Source organism: Electrona antarctica (assembly GCF_951216825.1).
Source record: "Electrona antarctica genome assembly, chromosome: 23".
Lineage (NCBI taxonomy): Eukaryota > Metazoa > Chordata > Actinopteri > Myctophiformes > Myctophidae > Electrona > Electrona antarctica.
Genome location: NC_136804.1, coordinates 15,526,841 through 15,541,516, shown reverse-complemented (window position 1 = coordinate 15,541,516; position 14,676 = coordinate 15,526,841). Strand labels below are relative to the sequence as shown.

At 41.9% G+C, this 14,676-nt stretch overlaps 2 protein-coding genes across 3 annotated transcripts; one reads left to right on the top strand and one right to left on the bottom strand.

Annotated features, from left to right (window-relative positions):
- Positions 1 to 6,835: 6,835 nt before the first annotated feature.
- On the top strand, positions 6,836 to 9,677 carry mcat (malonyl CoA:ACP acyltransferase (mitochondrial)). Its single transcript, XM_079493851.1, has 5 exons — positions 6,836 to 7,494; positions 7,975 to 8,062; positions 8,199 to 8,416; positions 8,592 to 8,729; positions 9,047 to 9,677. The coding sequence occupies exons 1-5, from the start codon at positions 7,045 to 7,047 to the stop codon at positions 9,356 to 9,358; spliced, it is 1,206 nt and encodes a 401-aa protein (XP_079349977.1). The 5' UTR covers positions 6,836 to 7,044; the 3' UTR covers positions 9,359 to 9,677.
- A 53-nt stretch (positions 9,678 to 9,730) lies between these two features.
- bik (BCL2 interacting killer) lies at positions 9,731 to 13,991 on the bottom strand. Of its 2 annotated transcripts, none has more exons than XM_079493852.1 (6): positions 13,896 to 13,991; positions 13,771 to 13,799; positions 11,249 to 11,351; positions 10,934 to 11,086; positions 10,671 to 10,788; positions 9,731 to 10,245 (listed from the first exon to the last, which is right to left on the bottom strand). In XM_079493852.1, the coding sequence occupies exons 3-6, from the start codon at positions 11,341 to 11,343 to the stop codon at positions 10,138 to 10,140; spliced, it is 474 nt and encodes a 157-aa protein (XP_079349978.1). In that variant the 5' UTR covers positions 11,344 to 11,351; positions 13,771 to 13,799; positions 13,896 to 13,991; the 3' UTR covers positions 9,731 to 10,137. The 2 variants fall into 2 exon arrangements, with proteins under 2 accessions (XP_079349978.1, XP_079349979.1); XM_079493853.1 differs by having other exon boundaries at positions 10,671 to 10,779; positions 13,896 to 13,990.
- Between the last annotated feature and the right edge of the window lie 685 nt (positions 13,992 to 14,676).

Sequence of the window (14,676 nt, the reverse complement as noted above, 5' to 3'; positions counted from 1 at the left end):
TAGACACTGAACACAAACCGTGCAACCCATTGTTTAAAAAGTTTGTTCAAAGAATTGTGAAAATGTATGCAAATGTTTATATATATTTTAATAGATTATATTCAGATAGTAATCATTGCTATAGAGTCAAGTATTTGTCCTTAATAAACAGAAAATACTTTTTCAGATGGGTTGTCAGTTTCATCCAGTCAGGAGGAGAGAGAGCCCATTTATCAGCTTCAATTTGAGTGTTCCTGTTCCAAATAAGCACACCTCCAATTTCCCTTGTGTATCCTGTGTATGAGTTCTCTCTCTCTCTCTCTTCTCTTCTCTTCTCTCTCTCTCTCTCTCTCTCTCTCTCTCTCTCTCACTCTGGCTCTCTCTGGATAAAATTAATTGGTATCCTGACCTGAAACTGTATTTTCTGTTTACTATAAAAGAGCTGGAGAGACATACCTTGTTATTGAACAAATAACAGTCAATAATTGCTATCAATATAGAGCTTTTTAACACTTAATACATATCATTTATTGCACCTTTGCATGCCTATTAACTGACAAATTCAGTTTAACAAAGCAACATACATATCCGCACACATCATTTCTAACCTATTCTACACTGCCGCCTGGTGGACATCCCAACCCTATAACTAACAGATGTCTTGTGTTTATTGTCTCCACCACCGAAGGCATGGGGAGAGAGTATGTTTTGCACTCCGTCCGTGTGTGTGTGTGTCCGTCCGTCCGTCCTTCCTTCCGTCCGTCTGTGTACAGCTAATCTCCGGCACCGTTAACCCGGTCGATGCCAAACTTTGCACACACACTCCCTGGATGCCAACGATGAACCTCTGCCCCACATTTTCCAGAACGGCCTGTTATAGCGCCACCATGAGGCAGCTTTTCACATTTTTTACCTAAAACTGCACCGATCTGTGTGAAACGTTGCATGCACACTCCCTAGAGGCCAAGGACAAATCTTTGACCTGCATTTTCCGCATCTGCCTTTTATAGCGCCACCAGGAGGCCGACTTTTGTAAAACACATTTTTTGATATTACTCCTCCAGATTCTGTCCAAAAATCTCACAAATCGTTACACAGTATCTCTATGGTCATGTGCTCAAGTCGGATCTGTCCGATATTTCATATTCCATCCTAATTGGCTATAATTGGCTTTCACAGTTTGCAAGATTGCCCCGTTTTGAACAAAAGCCTCAAATCATGTACGCAGCATGCAATTTACGTGAAATCTTTCACACATTTTCTTATTAGGCTGAGGAACCCTTTTCACATTGGCCTGTTATAGCGCCACCAACAGGTTGATTTTTGCAAAACACATTTTTGGAACAAAATGCCTCAAATCATCCAATTGCCATTAAACCCTTTTCACATTGGCCTATTATAGTGCCACCAGGCACTCTGCATTTCCTCAACAAAATGAAGAAAATTGTTGCAAAAAACTAACAAACAAAAAAACCTGTTTATATTACTCCTAAACATTTTGCCAAACATCTCACACAGTCCTATCCTCCTGGTGGAGACCTGTGCCCAGAAGGGCACTTTTTCTAGTTATGGTTCAAACGCTAAGCTAAAGCATTGAGAGAATGCAACTGGACCATGTGCCTGACTTCTGAAAATAACCACGAAACCACCTAAATAATCCCCTTATGAGAATTGATAATGATGCATCTTTTAAAGAAAAAACGTGCACATTAACAGGACCTGACCATACAAAGCATATTTTTGAAAATAGCAAAAAAATCCATTTGTGTACTTGAATCTGTATTGATCTAAATGTTATTGTATGAATAGAGAATATGAATATATAAAGAATGCACACTGCCTGCCTGCTGCTAATATGTAAACAGTGAAAACCACTTCTCTGTTGGTCATGCATTACTAATCTAATCTACAGTAAGGTTATGTCACGTTTCTTCTATACAGCAATTATGAACTGTTCTGATTGATTGATTGATTGAAGAATTTATTAACAGTTTGCAGAATTACAGTACATTTCAAGCACAAACTCAATACAAAGGCTGTTAACTGTGAGTGGACGACCCAATTAAGCATTACACTTGTTTCCAACAGGGTCCACCATGTTCAAATCATCAAAACATTTAGAGACGTACAAATAGACACTTCTATAGACAGAACAGGAATTCATCAAAAAAGAATTCATCAAAAAGGAGGTAAAAAGGGAAAAGAAATATATACAGTGAGGGGAAAAAAGGGGGGGGCGGGGGGGGGGGATTCAGATTTTACGGGGGCCAGTTTCGAATTGCAGCCATCCGTAGGTGCCCTTTGAGAGCGGTTTTGAAGGAGTCAAGGGATTCGCATGTCTTAATGACAGTTGGTAGGGCGTTCCACATTTTGGTGGCATAGGAGCGAAAAGAATTTAGTCCCTTGTTTGTGCCGAATCTGGGTTGTACATGGTTCGTTGCACTCCCTCTGGTGTTGTGGGTGTGGACTTCGTTAACATTAAGGAAGTATCTAGACAGGTACATGGGTATCTTGGTGGTGTATCGAATCTTGTGGACCAGACCCATTGCAAGATGCTGTACTCTGTCGTCGACCCTAAGCCATTCCAGCCTGTCGAAGTGGGCAGGGGTGAGGTGGGTTCGGGGGGCTAGATCAAGTAGGAGCCTGACCAGTTTGTTTTGGGAAGTCTGGAGCCTGGTTTTAAGGGCCTTTGAGGTGCTGTGGTACCAGGAGGTGCATGCATAGTCAAAGAAACCCTGTACAAGGGCTCCTGTTAAGGTCTTCAAGGTGTTTTTGTTGACCAGTGAGGAGATCCTGTAGAGGAATCTTGTTCTATGGTTGACTTTTTTGATTACGTTGGTGGCCATTTTATCACCGGAAAGATTAGCCTCCAGGATGGAACCTAGGTAGGTAATTTCATCTTTACGTGTGATAACATTGTCACCCACTCTAACCAAGAAGCCATTTGCCTTGCTGAGATTACTAATAGAGCCAAAGAGAATGGATTCAGTTTTTCCCAGGTGTAAAGATAGTTTGTTATCAGCGAGCCAGGTGCAGATTCTACCGAGTTCAGAGCTGAGGGCATTTTCAACCTGCAGTTTGTCCCTGTCCGAGACCAGCAGTGCTGAGTCATCTGCGAACAGGAACAAGTTGCAGTCACAGGCTGAAGTCATGTCGTTTACATATATTAGGAACAGTAGAGGCCCTAGTATGCTTCCTTGTGGAACGCCACAGCTCACTGGGAGGGGGGGGGACAGTGTTCCGTTCACTTCCACCATCTGTTCTCTCCCCTCCAGGTAGGATTGCATCCAGCTCACTGATGTGCTATCGAAACCAATTGCTTTTAGCTTGTTAACCAGTATGGAGTGGTTCACGGTGTCAAAAGCCTTTTGGAGGTCCAGCATGACCATGCCGCAGTATTTGCCAGCGTCCACCTCTTGTTTGATGTGGTCGCTCAAATAGAGGAGGCATGTGTCAGTGGAGTGGGATGTTCTGAAGCCAGATTGGAACTCGTACAATAATTTATTAGTGGCAAGATACTTTTCAACCTGTTCATAGACTATTTTTTCCATCACTTTCGAGATGGAACTAAGAATAGAAATAGGGCGGTAGTTGCCGGGGTCTAATTTACTCCCTTTCTTGTGCAAGGGGGTTACTTTGGCCAGTTTGAAATCTTGGGGGACCTGTCCCTGTTTGATGGAGAGGTTTACTATGTGGGTGATGATTGGAGCTATAGAGATGGCTGAGTCTCTGAGAAATTTGGAGGGAATGTTGTCATGGCCTGTGGCCTTGTGGGGTTGGAGGGCACTCAGTTTCTTAATTACCTCATCAGTTGTTACCATAACTAGTTTAAAATCGTCTTTACAAACACCTAGGTTTTTGTAGAAGGTTGTAATGTGCTCTACACCAAAGAGCCCAGAGTGGGAGGGCAGTTTGTTAACCAGAGTTGTTGATATGTTTGTAAAGAAGATATTCAAGTAGTTGGCCACATCAAGGTTGTCAGTGATGAGAGTGTTGTCAGATTTGATGTTTATGTTCGAAAATCTGGTTTTTAGTTTCTGACCATAGCTTAGTTGATTGTTTAGTATCTTCCAGAGCTCATGAGGATTGTTTTTGTTTTCCTCAGCTTTATCATTAATGAAGTTACTTTTAGCTGATTTGGTCATGGCAGTTACACTGTTTCGTAGTTTGATTCGTTGTGTATTTAGGTTGTTCAAACGAGCTTGGCGAACACTGTCGAAGCGCTTGGCTAGCTTTGACTTGCATTTTAGAACTTCAGAGCATTTTTTGTCTCTGGCTTTCATTGCAGCCAGTATGTCCGAATTCATCCATGGTTCCGAGCGGGTTTTGCCCCTGGTGGTTTTCAAAGGAGCCATGTTGTTCAGTACTGATGTCCCCTCTGACATTAAATGCAGACTTACGTTGTTGCATGCTCCGCCTCCTCGTTTGAGTAATTAATGATATGTGAGCACAAATCTACTTTGTAGTAACCAGTCAAGATCCCATATCCCGGAGGGACAGAAGTGTTGCGATTGGCTAGTTGGTTGTCATTCGATATGAGCGCGACCCCTTTCAGCCTTTGTATCCTACTCGTCTGGCAGGTAGGCTATATCTCTTTGAAAACCTTTAGTGCTACTGATTGTGCGCGGGGGGACGACAATTAACACATCTTGCCTGCCCAAAAGCAAAATGTAATAGTCTGACACAAGAGATTAAAACTGTACACTGTACTCAACTCAACTCTTGCTATATAGACAGACTGTTGACTTGTAAATTCAAAGGAAAAGAGGGTGCACGTTTTTCCTTTATTTTTTCCGATGGGTTCTCAGATTGGCAGTTTAAAACAATGCACAGTAATCCGGCAGCCGACAGTGGGAAATTTGGTATAGGCCTATAGTCTTTTTTATTGGCCTAAACACATGCAGTCATTTTATTGTGCAAGGCACTTATCACAGCATCGGAGCCTTAGATTATATATACTCTAAGGCTCCGATGCTGTGCATTTGGTTGGTTTTCAAAACCAAGTGTCACTGTACAGTACAGTACAGTAGAGGGACCCCCTGCAGGGTGCGTTTCGGACGCGGGGCGGCTCGCCGGAACCGGGCCGGCACCCTGGACGCGTTCCTGCGGGTCTGGAAGTTCCGGGGACCCCCACACTGAGTTGCACAACTTACTTCACACAGGTGTGATTTTTCATCTTTGTGTACTTCTCACCGCTCAGCACCTGCCCAAGTTTGGGTTGGATGTGCAATTTGTGCATGTCTGTAGGCTACTTTTTTCGTTTCTTGTGACGCTACCATTAACATCTATAGCCTATGGCAGGCAAAATTGACAAAAATGGCAAACTTTCCTTTTGCTTTAAGTTGCATGTGACATGTCAAACTAGGGGGTTTTCATGATTCTGAATCCCTAGCATTCCAAGCATTAAAACACTCCTTGGGCTAAAAACACTCCTTGGGCTAAAAACGGAAACGGCCATAGACGTCATGACAAATGTGATGAGGTCAGCACAAATGTGATAAGGTCAGCACATTTTGGGCACATATGGGCAAGTGGCTGTGGCTGTTTTTAGCCCAAGGAGTGTATTTTGTGCAAAACTGCTTTGAATGGATTCAGAATCGTGAAAACCCCCTAGTTTGACATGTCACGTGCTACTTAAAGCAAAAGGAAAGTTTGACATTTTTGCCAATTTTGCCTGCCATAGGATGTAATGTTAATGGTAGGGTCACAACTTAAGAAACCCTGCCTATAAAAGAAATTGCTCAATACTGACAGCCGGTCAGCAAGTGGATTCATGAATGTATGTATATAGACAATATTTTAGGTCAATAAAAAAGACTAATTTCCCACCCGTCCACCTCGGCTGCCGGACTACAGGAAAGTACAGTTCAATACAAGGTCTGCTAAGAGGATTTTAAACCCAAGAATGGCTATGGCTTGTTTCCATTGAAAATGGTAAACATGAAAGTAACAAGTAGAATGCAGCCAAATCATTTGAAAAAGTTAGGCCTACTCTTTTCTTTGGCCAGTGATTGTGATTATAGCCTACATTTCAGTAAAATTGTAATCCATTTCAAAGAAACTTACCAGGCTGAGTGTATGTAACGCTGGTCCTCTATCTACCTGTATATGCTATGCTGTCAACATGAAAACTTCAACCTTTGAATTCCTGCCAAGGTTGTAAAATTACTTCACCAGTTCACAGCTCTTTAATTGTCCTCAAGTCACACATGGTGCAAAGTCCCTGGCCTTGTCATTATAGTGGAATAAGTGTATACAGCTTTTATTATTATTATTATTATTGTTGTTATTATTTACTTTAGTAAATTAATTATTTTAGTAAAAAAAAAAAATGTACACGTAAAAGGTCCTGCATATAAAAAAAATCACACCCGTGTGAACTGAGTGGTGTAAGGTCTTATATAGACTGATCAGCTGTGGTCTGACGTAATGTCTGACGTAATGAAATCACACCCGTGTGAACTGGGTGACCATAGCAACCATGCTCATTTTTTGGTACGAACAGACACGTAAACTAACAAAGCCAGTTGTAGGAGTGGTTTACACCACTCAAAAAACAATCCTATTCCTGTCTCATATGAGGGCTGTGGACAGTTCAGAAAACTGTAGGGCTTGCCTTCAACTATCGCTATTAGGCAAATACAGAAGCACGTCAAAATATATTTATTTTTTAGATAGGCCTACCACCAAATTATTTTTGGTGTGTTTTTAAATGTATTGCCTTTTCTTGTTTTCTGTTGTGGGATTTTAACTGTGGAATTTCCTATTCCTAGGCTTCTAAATTCTAAACTATCCATACTCCGATGCAGAAGGTGGCGGTAAAGCACCAATAAACTGGACAAAGAAGAAGAAAAACAACAAGATTCAAGAAGAAGAAAAAGAAACATGGCGCCACCCTTGAGCGATCATGCTGAGGGATGAGTGAAATGAAATCTTGCGAGGCAGCATTCACTTCGGACTTCCAATAATTAAACTGGATTTTTCTCCTTTGTTCGTGGAGACATGAACCCACGTGTCGTGACGTGTGTGTATATAATCTAGACTAGAGTCTAGTGTCTAGATAACATGTTGAGAATATCTTGTAGAGGGCAGGTGGTCGCGTCACTGTGTTGTAGGAGGCTGTCTTCCAGTTCCAGCCAGGATGGGACCACTACCGGGACGCGACCACAACGCCAGCCCGAACCCGCGGCTCCCGACCCGGACAGCGACGCCTCAGAGGAGCGCGGAGGAAAGGGAGAGGGCGGCGGCCCTCGGACCAGGAAACCCGCCGACCAGCGCTCGGTGTTCCTGTTCCCCGGGCAGGGCAGCCAGTTCGTGGGCATGGGCAGAGGGATGCTGCGGTACGGGAAGGTCAGGGAGATGTTCTCCGCGGCGGAGAAGGTCCTGGGCTACGACCTGCTGTCGCTGTGCCTCCACGGACCCCACGAAGACCTGGCGAAGACGGTCCACTGCCAGCCCGCGGTGTTCGTCACCTCCCTGGCCGCGGTGGAGAGACTCAACCATGTAAAACCCCAGGTATAATGGTGAAGTGAAGCAGGGCTTCCCACATTTGTTTATAAGGACCTCCTGCTCTTTGCATAAGCATAACATAGTATAGTGTGACACATTCTCCAACAATGCTTTTTCTAAAAATTAAATAAAAAAGAAACTACATAAAATATAGATACACTAGTTGGGAGCAGCATAGGACCACAATGGAAACACACCGCCAAGGCTTTTTGTGTTACCCTTTAAGTTAGGATCATTGTATAATCGTACCACTGTACGATAACATATCATACAATCATGATGCTAAAGGAGCATACAATCAAAAGAACTTGTCAGTGTATAGACATAGATAGGTATAATGTAGGAAGGGGCCAAACGACTGATGGGTTCTTTTTAGTACCAGTGAGACAAGCTGGACATGGCAGCCGCAGCACTGAAGCAGGGCTCTTGTTTTCCTGCCGTTTGTTGAGCAGCCTAATCATATGTTGTATATACTTGTACCTGCAGGCCATTGAGTCTTGTGTTGCTGCCGCAGGATTCAGTGTTGGAGATTTTGCTGCCCTGGTCTTCTCTGGTGCAATGGACTTTACAGAAGGTATTACCAAGTACTAAGCCTAGAAATGCATCCTATCATATGTTACCATCATTACAGGTGCTGTAAGTGATTTGTTCGAAATATGCTATTGGTTCAGAGTAGAGCACCACTCATCTACCCCATCCATGTCCTTCAGCTCTGTATGCAGTGAAGGTCCGAGCAGAGGCCATGCAGAAAGCATCAGAGCTCACCCCCAGTGGCATGCTGTCGGTGATTGGTCGACCGCAGGCCCAGTACAATTACGCATGCCTGCAGGCTAAGGAGCATTGCAAGAGCCTGGACATCCAGGAGCCTGTCTGCAGGGTGGCCAACTTCCTCTTCCCTGACGGCAGGGTCATCGCTGGACACAAAGAGGTACAGAGTAGGGCTGGGCAATACGACTTCAAACCAAAATCACAAATTATTTCAAACTTTGTTTTACGCTTATTTAAAAAGAAAATATCAGATCTACATGTTCACACCGTTGGCCATGTTCAGGGGAAAACTATTCTCATCATCTCAGTTAGTAATGTTCTTTTCCATCTCCCAGGCACTGGACTTCCTCCAGAAGAACTCTCGGAAGCTCCATTTCATGAGGACAAAGCCTCTGGCAGTGAGTGGAGCGTTCCACACAGAGCTGATGCAGCCAGCCATCCAACCCCTCAGAGAGGTCCTCAGACAAGTGGAGGTCAGTATCTCCACTCCTCCAATATATGCACATATATGTCTTTGAATGAGTAAACATATTTAGAGTCTTTCAAAAATATAAATGTGCCTGGGATCAAAGTAGTCGAACCCATGACTTTGCGGTCGAAAGGCGAGTGCTCTACCGACTGAGCTACCCGGACATTATGGTGAATATAATTTTATGAATGACGTGAGACTTGTCTTGTACTAGGGTTATGTACATCTTAGAAATCACACCACTGTTTGTGAGATACTGTTATAAGTGTGATTCCATTCATAACGTTTTCTGTCTCCCTCTCTTGCCACAAATCTATTCAGGTGCGTCGACCGGAGATAAACGTGTACTCCAACGTGGATGGCAAGCGCTACATGCACGAAGACCACGTGCGCAAACAGCTGGTGAAGCAGTTGGTTTCCCCGGTGAAATGGGAGCAGACTCTACACGAAATCTACGAGCGGAGCCAGGGTCAGTCATTTCCTCGCACCTACGAGCTCGGCCCCGGGAAGCAGCTCGGCACCATGCTGCAGAAGTGCAACTTGAAGGCCTACAAGAACTACACACATGTGGACGTGACCGATGACGAGGATCACACTGATGCTGAATGGACTCTCACAGAGCGGAATAACTGACCAAGGGGGCAATCACACCGAAGTGCACAATTATCAATTTCTCCATAGTGTTTGTGTGCATTTAGATGTTAATTCTGCTAAATTGAGCGAAGACAGACCCAGAGGTAATTTGCAGGGACATAAGCACTTCTACTGCCCCACGGTTTCTGTGTGGCGAAACTGGCGATGGCTTTGGACAGCACACAGGGAGACTTATTGGGCTCTCGCTATTAACCAGGGGGAGCTGAATTACTGAAAAGCACTGACTGGCTATTGAAAGGATATTCATGCTCTTGCTCATATTATTTTATAATTAAATGGATGTATGAATGAGACAATATTTTCTTTTAATTCAATTTATTTTCACCACATGAGGCATTTTCCAATATCGAATAGAAAGTCCAGCTCCCTTTATGGCAAAAAGAAAGTTACAAAACTCTGCTGGACAGAAAATGTGTCTTAGAAACATGCACTTTTAAACTTAGAACAACAAAACAACAGTGAACCATCATAATGTTATGCACAGGATTTTTGTGGTTGACATAAAGCGCTATTTAAAGATTTATTAAAATAGATTATCTTCAACCTCTACTTGTAGCACTGATATTTTCAAAAACCTTTTAATAATGACATGCCCAAAATATGAATTAATAATCAATAAGTGTATCACAATCTTTAATATTCAACACCACTCATTAAATTATTATAAAAAGAGAAACTGAAAAAAATCCATTTAAAAAAAGAATCACCATTTTGCACACAATTTCAATGTTATGACCAAAAGACCCGCTTATGGCCTGCTAGCCTTTCCACTCGACCCATAATGCAGTGCAAATGGCTGGGGTGGCAACCAGTGCCACAGTCACAATTATCCCTGTGGTCCAGCCAGTGTAGGTAATACTAGACACCTGTGGGGAAAAGTTGCATCATAATTTGTATATTGTATTTTTCTGTAGTATGTTATATTTATTATAAACATGGGCTGTCCTCAACTAAAGACAGTCATGGTCAACTATAACAATCCTAAGATTTTGTGACCAATAGACAAATGTGTGACATTGTGTTTGTTGCATACAATCCTCCAGCTTTTTCACGTTGATGTTGAGATGAACTGAACATTATAATGTTAATTAACGTATTGCCTGTTGGCCGGGAGACTTCTAGAATTAAAGGGTTATATCTAATGTAGAAGAGATGTGCTCATCATTTGTCAAGAAATAATTCATTCAGCATTGAAAAAATACTAATCAAAAAACAAATGTAGCATGAGTGGACAGCCCTACAGCAAACGGGTAAAACCACCAAAGAACTGGTAGAATAACTGATGTTTTACCCAGCCTGTCCAGGCCTCTGCTCTGAGGATCCCCTGCCCATGCGTGGTGGCTGCTAGCCAGGCCTTCACCACAGCAGACAGACCATGGAGTCCCTGGTGATGGATCTCCCTGGAAGATCTTAAAACATTGAAAATAGATTATCTTCATTAAGAATCTTTTTGATTAACTGTTACACCCTTAATTGAATCGAAAGGATTTCAGGGATTTGTAGTGAAATACATTATGCATGCCAATGGAGACGGCTATGTTATGTTCAGCATACCGATAGAAGGTCCTTCTCAGTGTTTGGGCGAATCTTGGTATATGGACAGCTGTGGGCCACTGGTTCTGCAGTCTGCTGGCCCAGTCCCGGTCCAGCCGGTCTCCTATTTCTGCCAACTGGCGACCAATGGCTCGAGCCACTCTGTCATTGATCCTAAAGGGGTGGGGATGTATGAGATCTCTTGTTCAGTGAATAAGTTAAATTAATCAAAATTAATCAAACATTTTGATTTTATGTTTCACAGTTCATTATTATATTTAAGTCAATGATTATGATAACAATATTAAAAGTGATACGATCTGGCCCTATATTTACCTGACGTTCACATCAGACCTGCTGCTGGTGTCATCCCCGTCCGGGCCAGCCTGGAGGGACTTGACACTGCTTGGCTCACTTGCTTGTCCCACCATCTTGTTTACTGGTGACAGCGGGCAGACAATAATTATCGTGAAAATTACTTATTAATTAACAAGTCGAAATTGTCTGGAAGAGTGAAAGCTCCAATCTCTAACTTTTCTTTCCTACACGGGATTCAAACTCCGGATCACCCGCACAAGAGCCAATAATTATTTCTACTCTTGAGCTATAACAGAGATTGTTTGGGAAGGTGATATATTTCCCTTTGCATTTCATACAATACGTCTTGTCAGCCATTATAGTACTCATACCTGGCCATAGGATCTGAATGTTTCAATGGAAGAGTAGGTACTGGGATACCAACTCCAGCCAGCATAGTTATGGTAGTTATATATTGCATTAACATACTTCTACCGTAACCATACAGATTGAGCTTGTAGATCTGCTGTTTCCGTTAAATGTTCACCCGTTTTGCAGAATGTTTGCCTATTTTGAACATGCCAAGAATAGGGATGCAAGTGTTCATTAATTAAAAACTGTGTATTTCGAGAGCCAAATGTCCTGACAAGTATAGTAGAATTTGAGAAATAGACATTATTTGTGAGGACCATATTCTTGGTCCTCACGAGATTTTAATGTATTTTGTATGGAACTGTGTGTGTGTGTGTGTGTGTGTGTGTGTGTGTGTGTGTGTGTGTGTGTGTGTGTGTGTGTGTGTGTGTGTGTGTGTGTGTGTGTGTGTGTGTGTGTGTGTGTGTGTGTGTGTGTGTGTGTGTGTGTGTGTGTGTGTGTGTGTGTGTGTGTGTGTGTGTGTGTGTGTGTGTGTGTGTGTGTGCTGTGCACCAGTTTGTGTTTGTTATCCTAGCATGACTCCTCCTATTAAACGCTCCTAACCTTACCTGTGTAAATAGTGGGTCATGTGACCAGGATAGGTGGTGGGTGTGTTACCGGGGAGACAGTTGAGAAACATGACATCATCTATTGTTGGATTCACTTGCCAGGCTTGACATTTCCTTGTCTGAGATCACGTTAAAAACAAAAACCAACAACTAAGAAATCACCTGGCTTGGCCTGAACATAAGTTATGATTGGCTTGTTTTTAATTTGTATTCCTCTGTCTGAGATCACATCACTAGTACAACTGCATAAACTTATTTTAATGACTAAATTGTTATTTTAAACCAATCTGTATAGTAGAGTATGTGTTAATACAATATAACTAGTAGTACATCTGCAGAGCTTGTTGGTTGTCTCCCTGGTGTACTCTTCCATTGAGGCATTTAGACCCTGGTGTCATGTAGGACAAATACTGGTTGACAAGTACTGTAGTATTGCCTGGAGCTCATAATCAGCCCAATATCTCTCCTGTCCATGTGCAGATGCTGTTTTGGCTCAGCGGTATAGACCTTTTGGTCTCCCACGAGGGAGACCTGGGTTCAAACTTTGAATCCCATTGAGGAGGACCAGAAAGTTAGAAATTGCAGCTTTAATGGAACCCAGAGAATGTGTACAAATATGTAACCAATGATTGAGTTATAAAAGGATAACTTAACACCGAGGATTTTACTGTGTATTTATTTCAATGATCCGTCCATTAGCTTTAAACTTGTTCTCTCTCTACTGTCTGTCACCAAACCTGTTCCTGTGTCACCTGAGCTCGGGTGCTGGAGGAGGGCTGAATGCAAATGCAGCGTTTATTTACATAACTCAAATCAACCAAACTGCCTTTTCTTCCATCCAGCAAAACAATACCAGTAGCCAAAATAATTATTGGTAAAACCTAATTATTGAAACTTAACTTAACTATAACTTACCAGCTGCATGTACACTCAGTCACTGAAAGGTTATTTATCTCTGAGTTAGTTGGTATTGGTCCATGCACAAATAGTTGGCAGTTAATGGCTTTAAAATCTAAACTGCACGTTCATAACAGGGCTGTATTAGAATCATCTTTGATTATTTTGTAATAGTTATATATGGTTAATATTTTAGTGGTATTACATATAGTTTTATATTATGGTTTTAGTAGTAGCCTACCAGTTTTAGTTTTGTATGTATTTTCTTTTTAAATATTTTTGTTGCACTGCAATGGGCATGGAGGAACAACATTTCTTTGTTCCTCTTTTTTTATGTAGGCTTATATGCAAGTACACAACAAAATGACAATAAACTGAATCGTATATGCAGTCTAGTCTATGTAGGTTATCTAGTCGTCACAACAAAGGGATGAAGTCATCTCTCAGCCATATCAAGCAAGGTCATTTTGAAGATCACACGACACACATAGGAATACTATTTTTCAATTGATTTACTTTATATTCTTAACAAGGTCAAACAAAATCCATTGTTTGCCCTCTGTTGTCTTTTATATCAATGCTGATGTCTGTGTGATATTATAGTCAAAGGAGCATTTATCCACACCTGCGATAAACAAGGGAGCAGGTGCATGCTCCAAAATTAATGCTCTGATTAAGACGTACCTTTTATGTAGATTAAAGTAGACGCCGCCCTGAAACAAACACACAGACATTATGTTGAAAACTTGTAAAAAATAAATAAATAGAGGCGACAAATGATTTAAGAATGTGGTTTTGACAGTACTCACAGCAGCGTCCTTTAATCTTGTTGCGTTCAGGTAACTGCCAAGAATATACTGTAATCATTAGCCCAATAGCCACGCCTAGACGTGCTGTTACAGGTAATGACCGCCTGGCGGCGTCTCCACAGTGAAATGTATGGTAGGCTATGACCTAATCAGACTGCCCTGTTTCTGCAGGCACCTAAATGATTTGATTGGGAAAGTGCAAGTAAGTTAGTTAATAGTAAATAAAAACATTTTGGTCTGATCGAAAATGTTGAAATGGCTTTTCAAAGAGGAGACCTGTATTTTTACCAATCACAGCTAGGGTAAGGGAAGTATTTTATACCTCTAAAATTGTATAGTGAAGAGTAAATTGTGATTGTTTTGTAATGCAATGTAGGCCTATGTTACAATAGTTGTAATGTATGCATGTTATAATGAGAAAGGTCAATTGGATTTACAAACGGTATAATAAATTCAAATAAAGGGATCGAGGGAGTTTGAATACGGGTGGCCTGAAAATGTTTATTTCTAACTTTTAGCCAATATGTTTTACATTTCACTGATGTACATAGGCCTAGCTGCTACCACTGTTTATTTTGTTCAGGGAAGCAAAGACCATTCATTGGTAGGCCTATAGGCCCTACATTCCTAACGGTCCTACTGCATACAATTTGTAGGGCAGTGGCAGGGCAGTGCTACCATACTGCTAATTGACTTGGTAATGATGAAGGGGGGGAAATGCCAGGATGGCATTTACATCAGTGCGTCCTGTTGCTAGGTTATTTACCCCGCCCAGAAGAGC

What these genes read in the sequence shown, in the direction of transcription:
- mcat (XM_079493851.1), top strand. Translation starts at nt 7,045, where the DNA reads ATGTTGAGAATATCTTGTAGAGGGCAGGTGGTCGCGTCACTGTGTTGT. An exon ending in TGCAATGGACTTTACAGAAG is followed by an intron (nt 8,063 to 8,198) that starts GTATTACCAAGT and finishes CATGTCCTTCAG; the next exon opens with CTCTGTATGCAGTGAAGGTC. An exon ending in AGGTCCTCAGACAAGTGGAG is followed by an intron (nt 8,730 to 9,046) that starts GTCAGTATCTCC and finishes AAATCTATTCAG; the next exon opens with GTGCGTCGACCGGAGATAAA.
- bik (XM_079493852.1), bottom strand. Translation starts at nt 11,343, where the DNA reads ATGGTGGGACAAGCAAGTGAGCCAAGCAGTGTCAAGTCCCTCCAGGCT. An exon ending in CTGAGAAGGACCTTCTATCG is followed by an intron (nt 10,789 to 10,933) that starts GTATGCTGAACA and finishes CAATGTTTTAAG; the next exon opens with ATCTTCCAGGGAGATCCATC. An exon ending in CAGAGGCCTGGACAGGCTGG is followed by an intron (nt 10,246 to 10,670) that starts GTAAAACATCAG and finishes TTTTCCCCACAG; the next exon opens with GTGTCTAGTATTACCTACAC.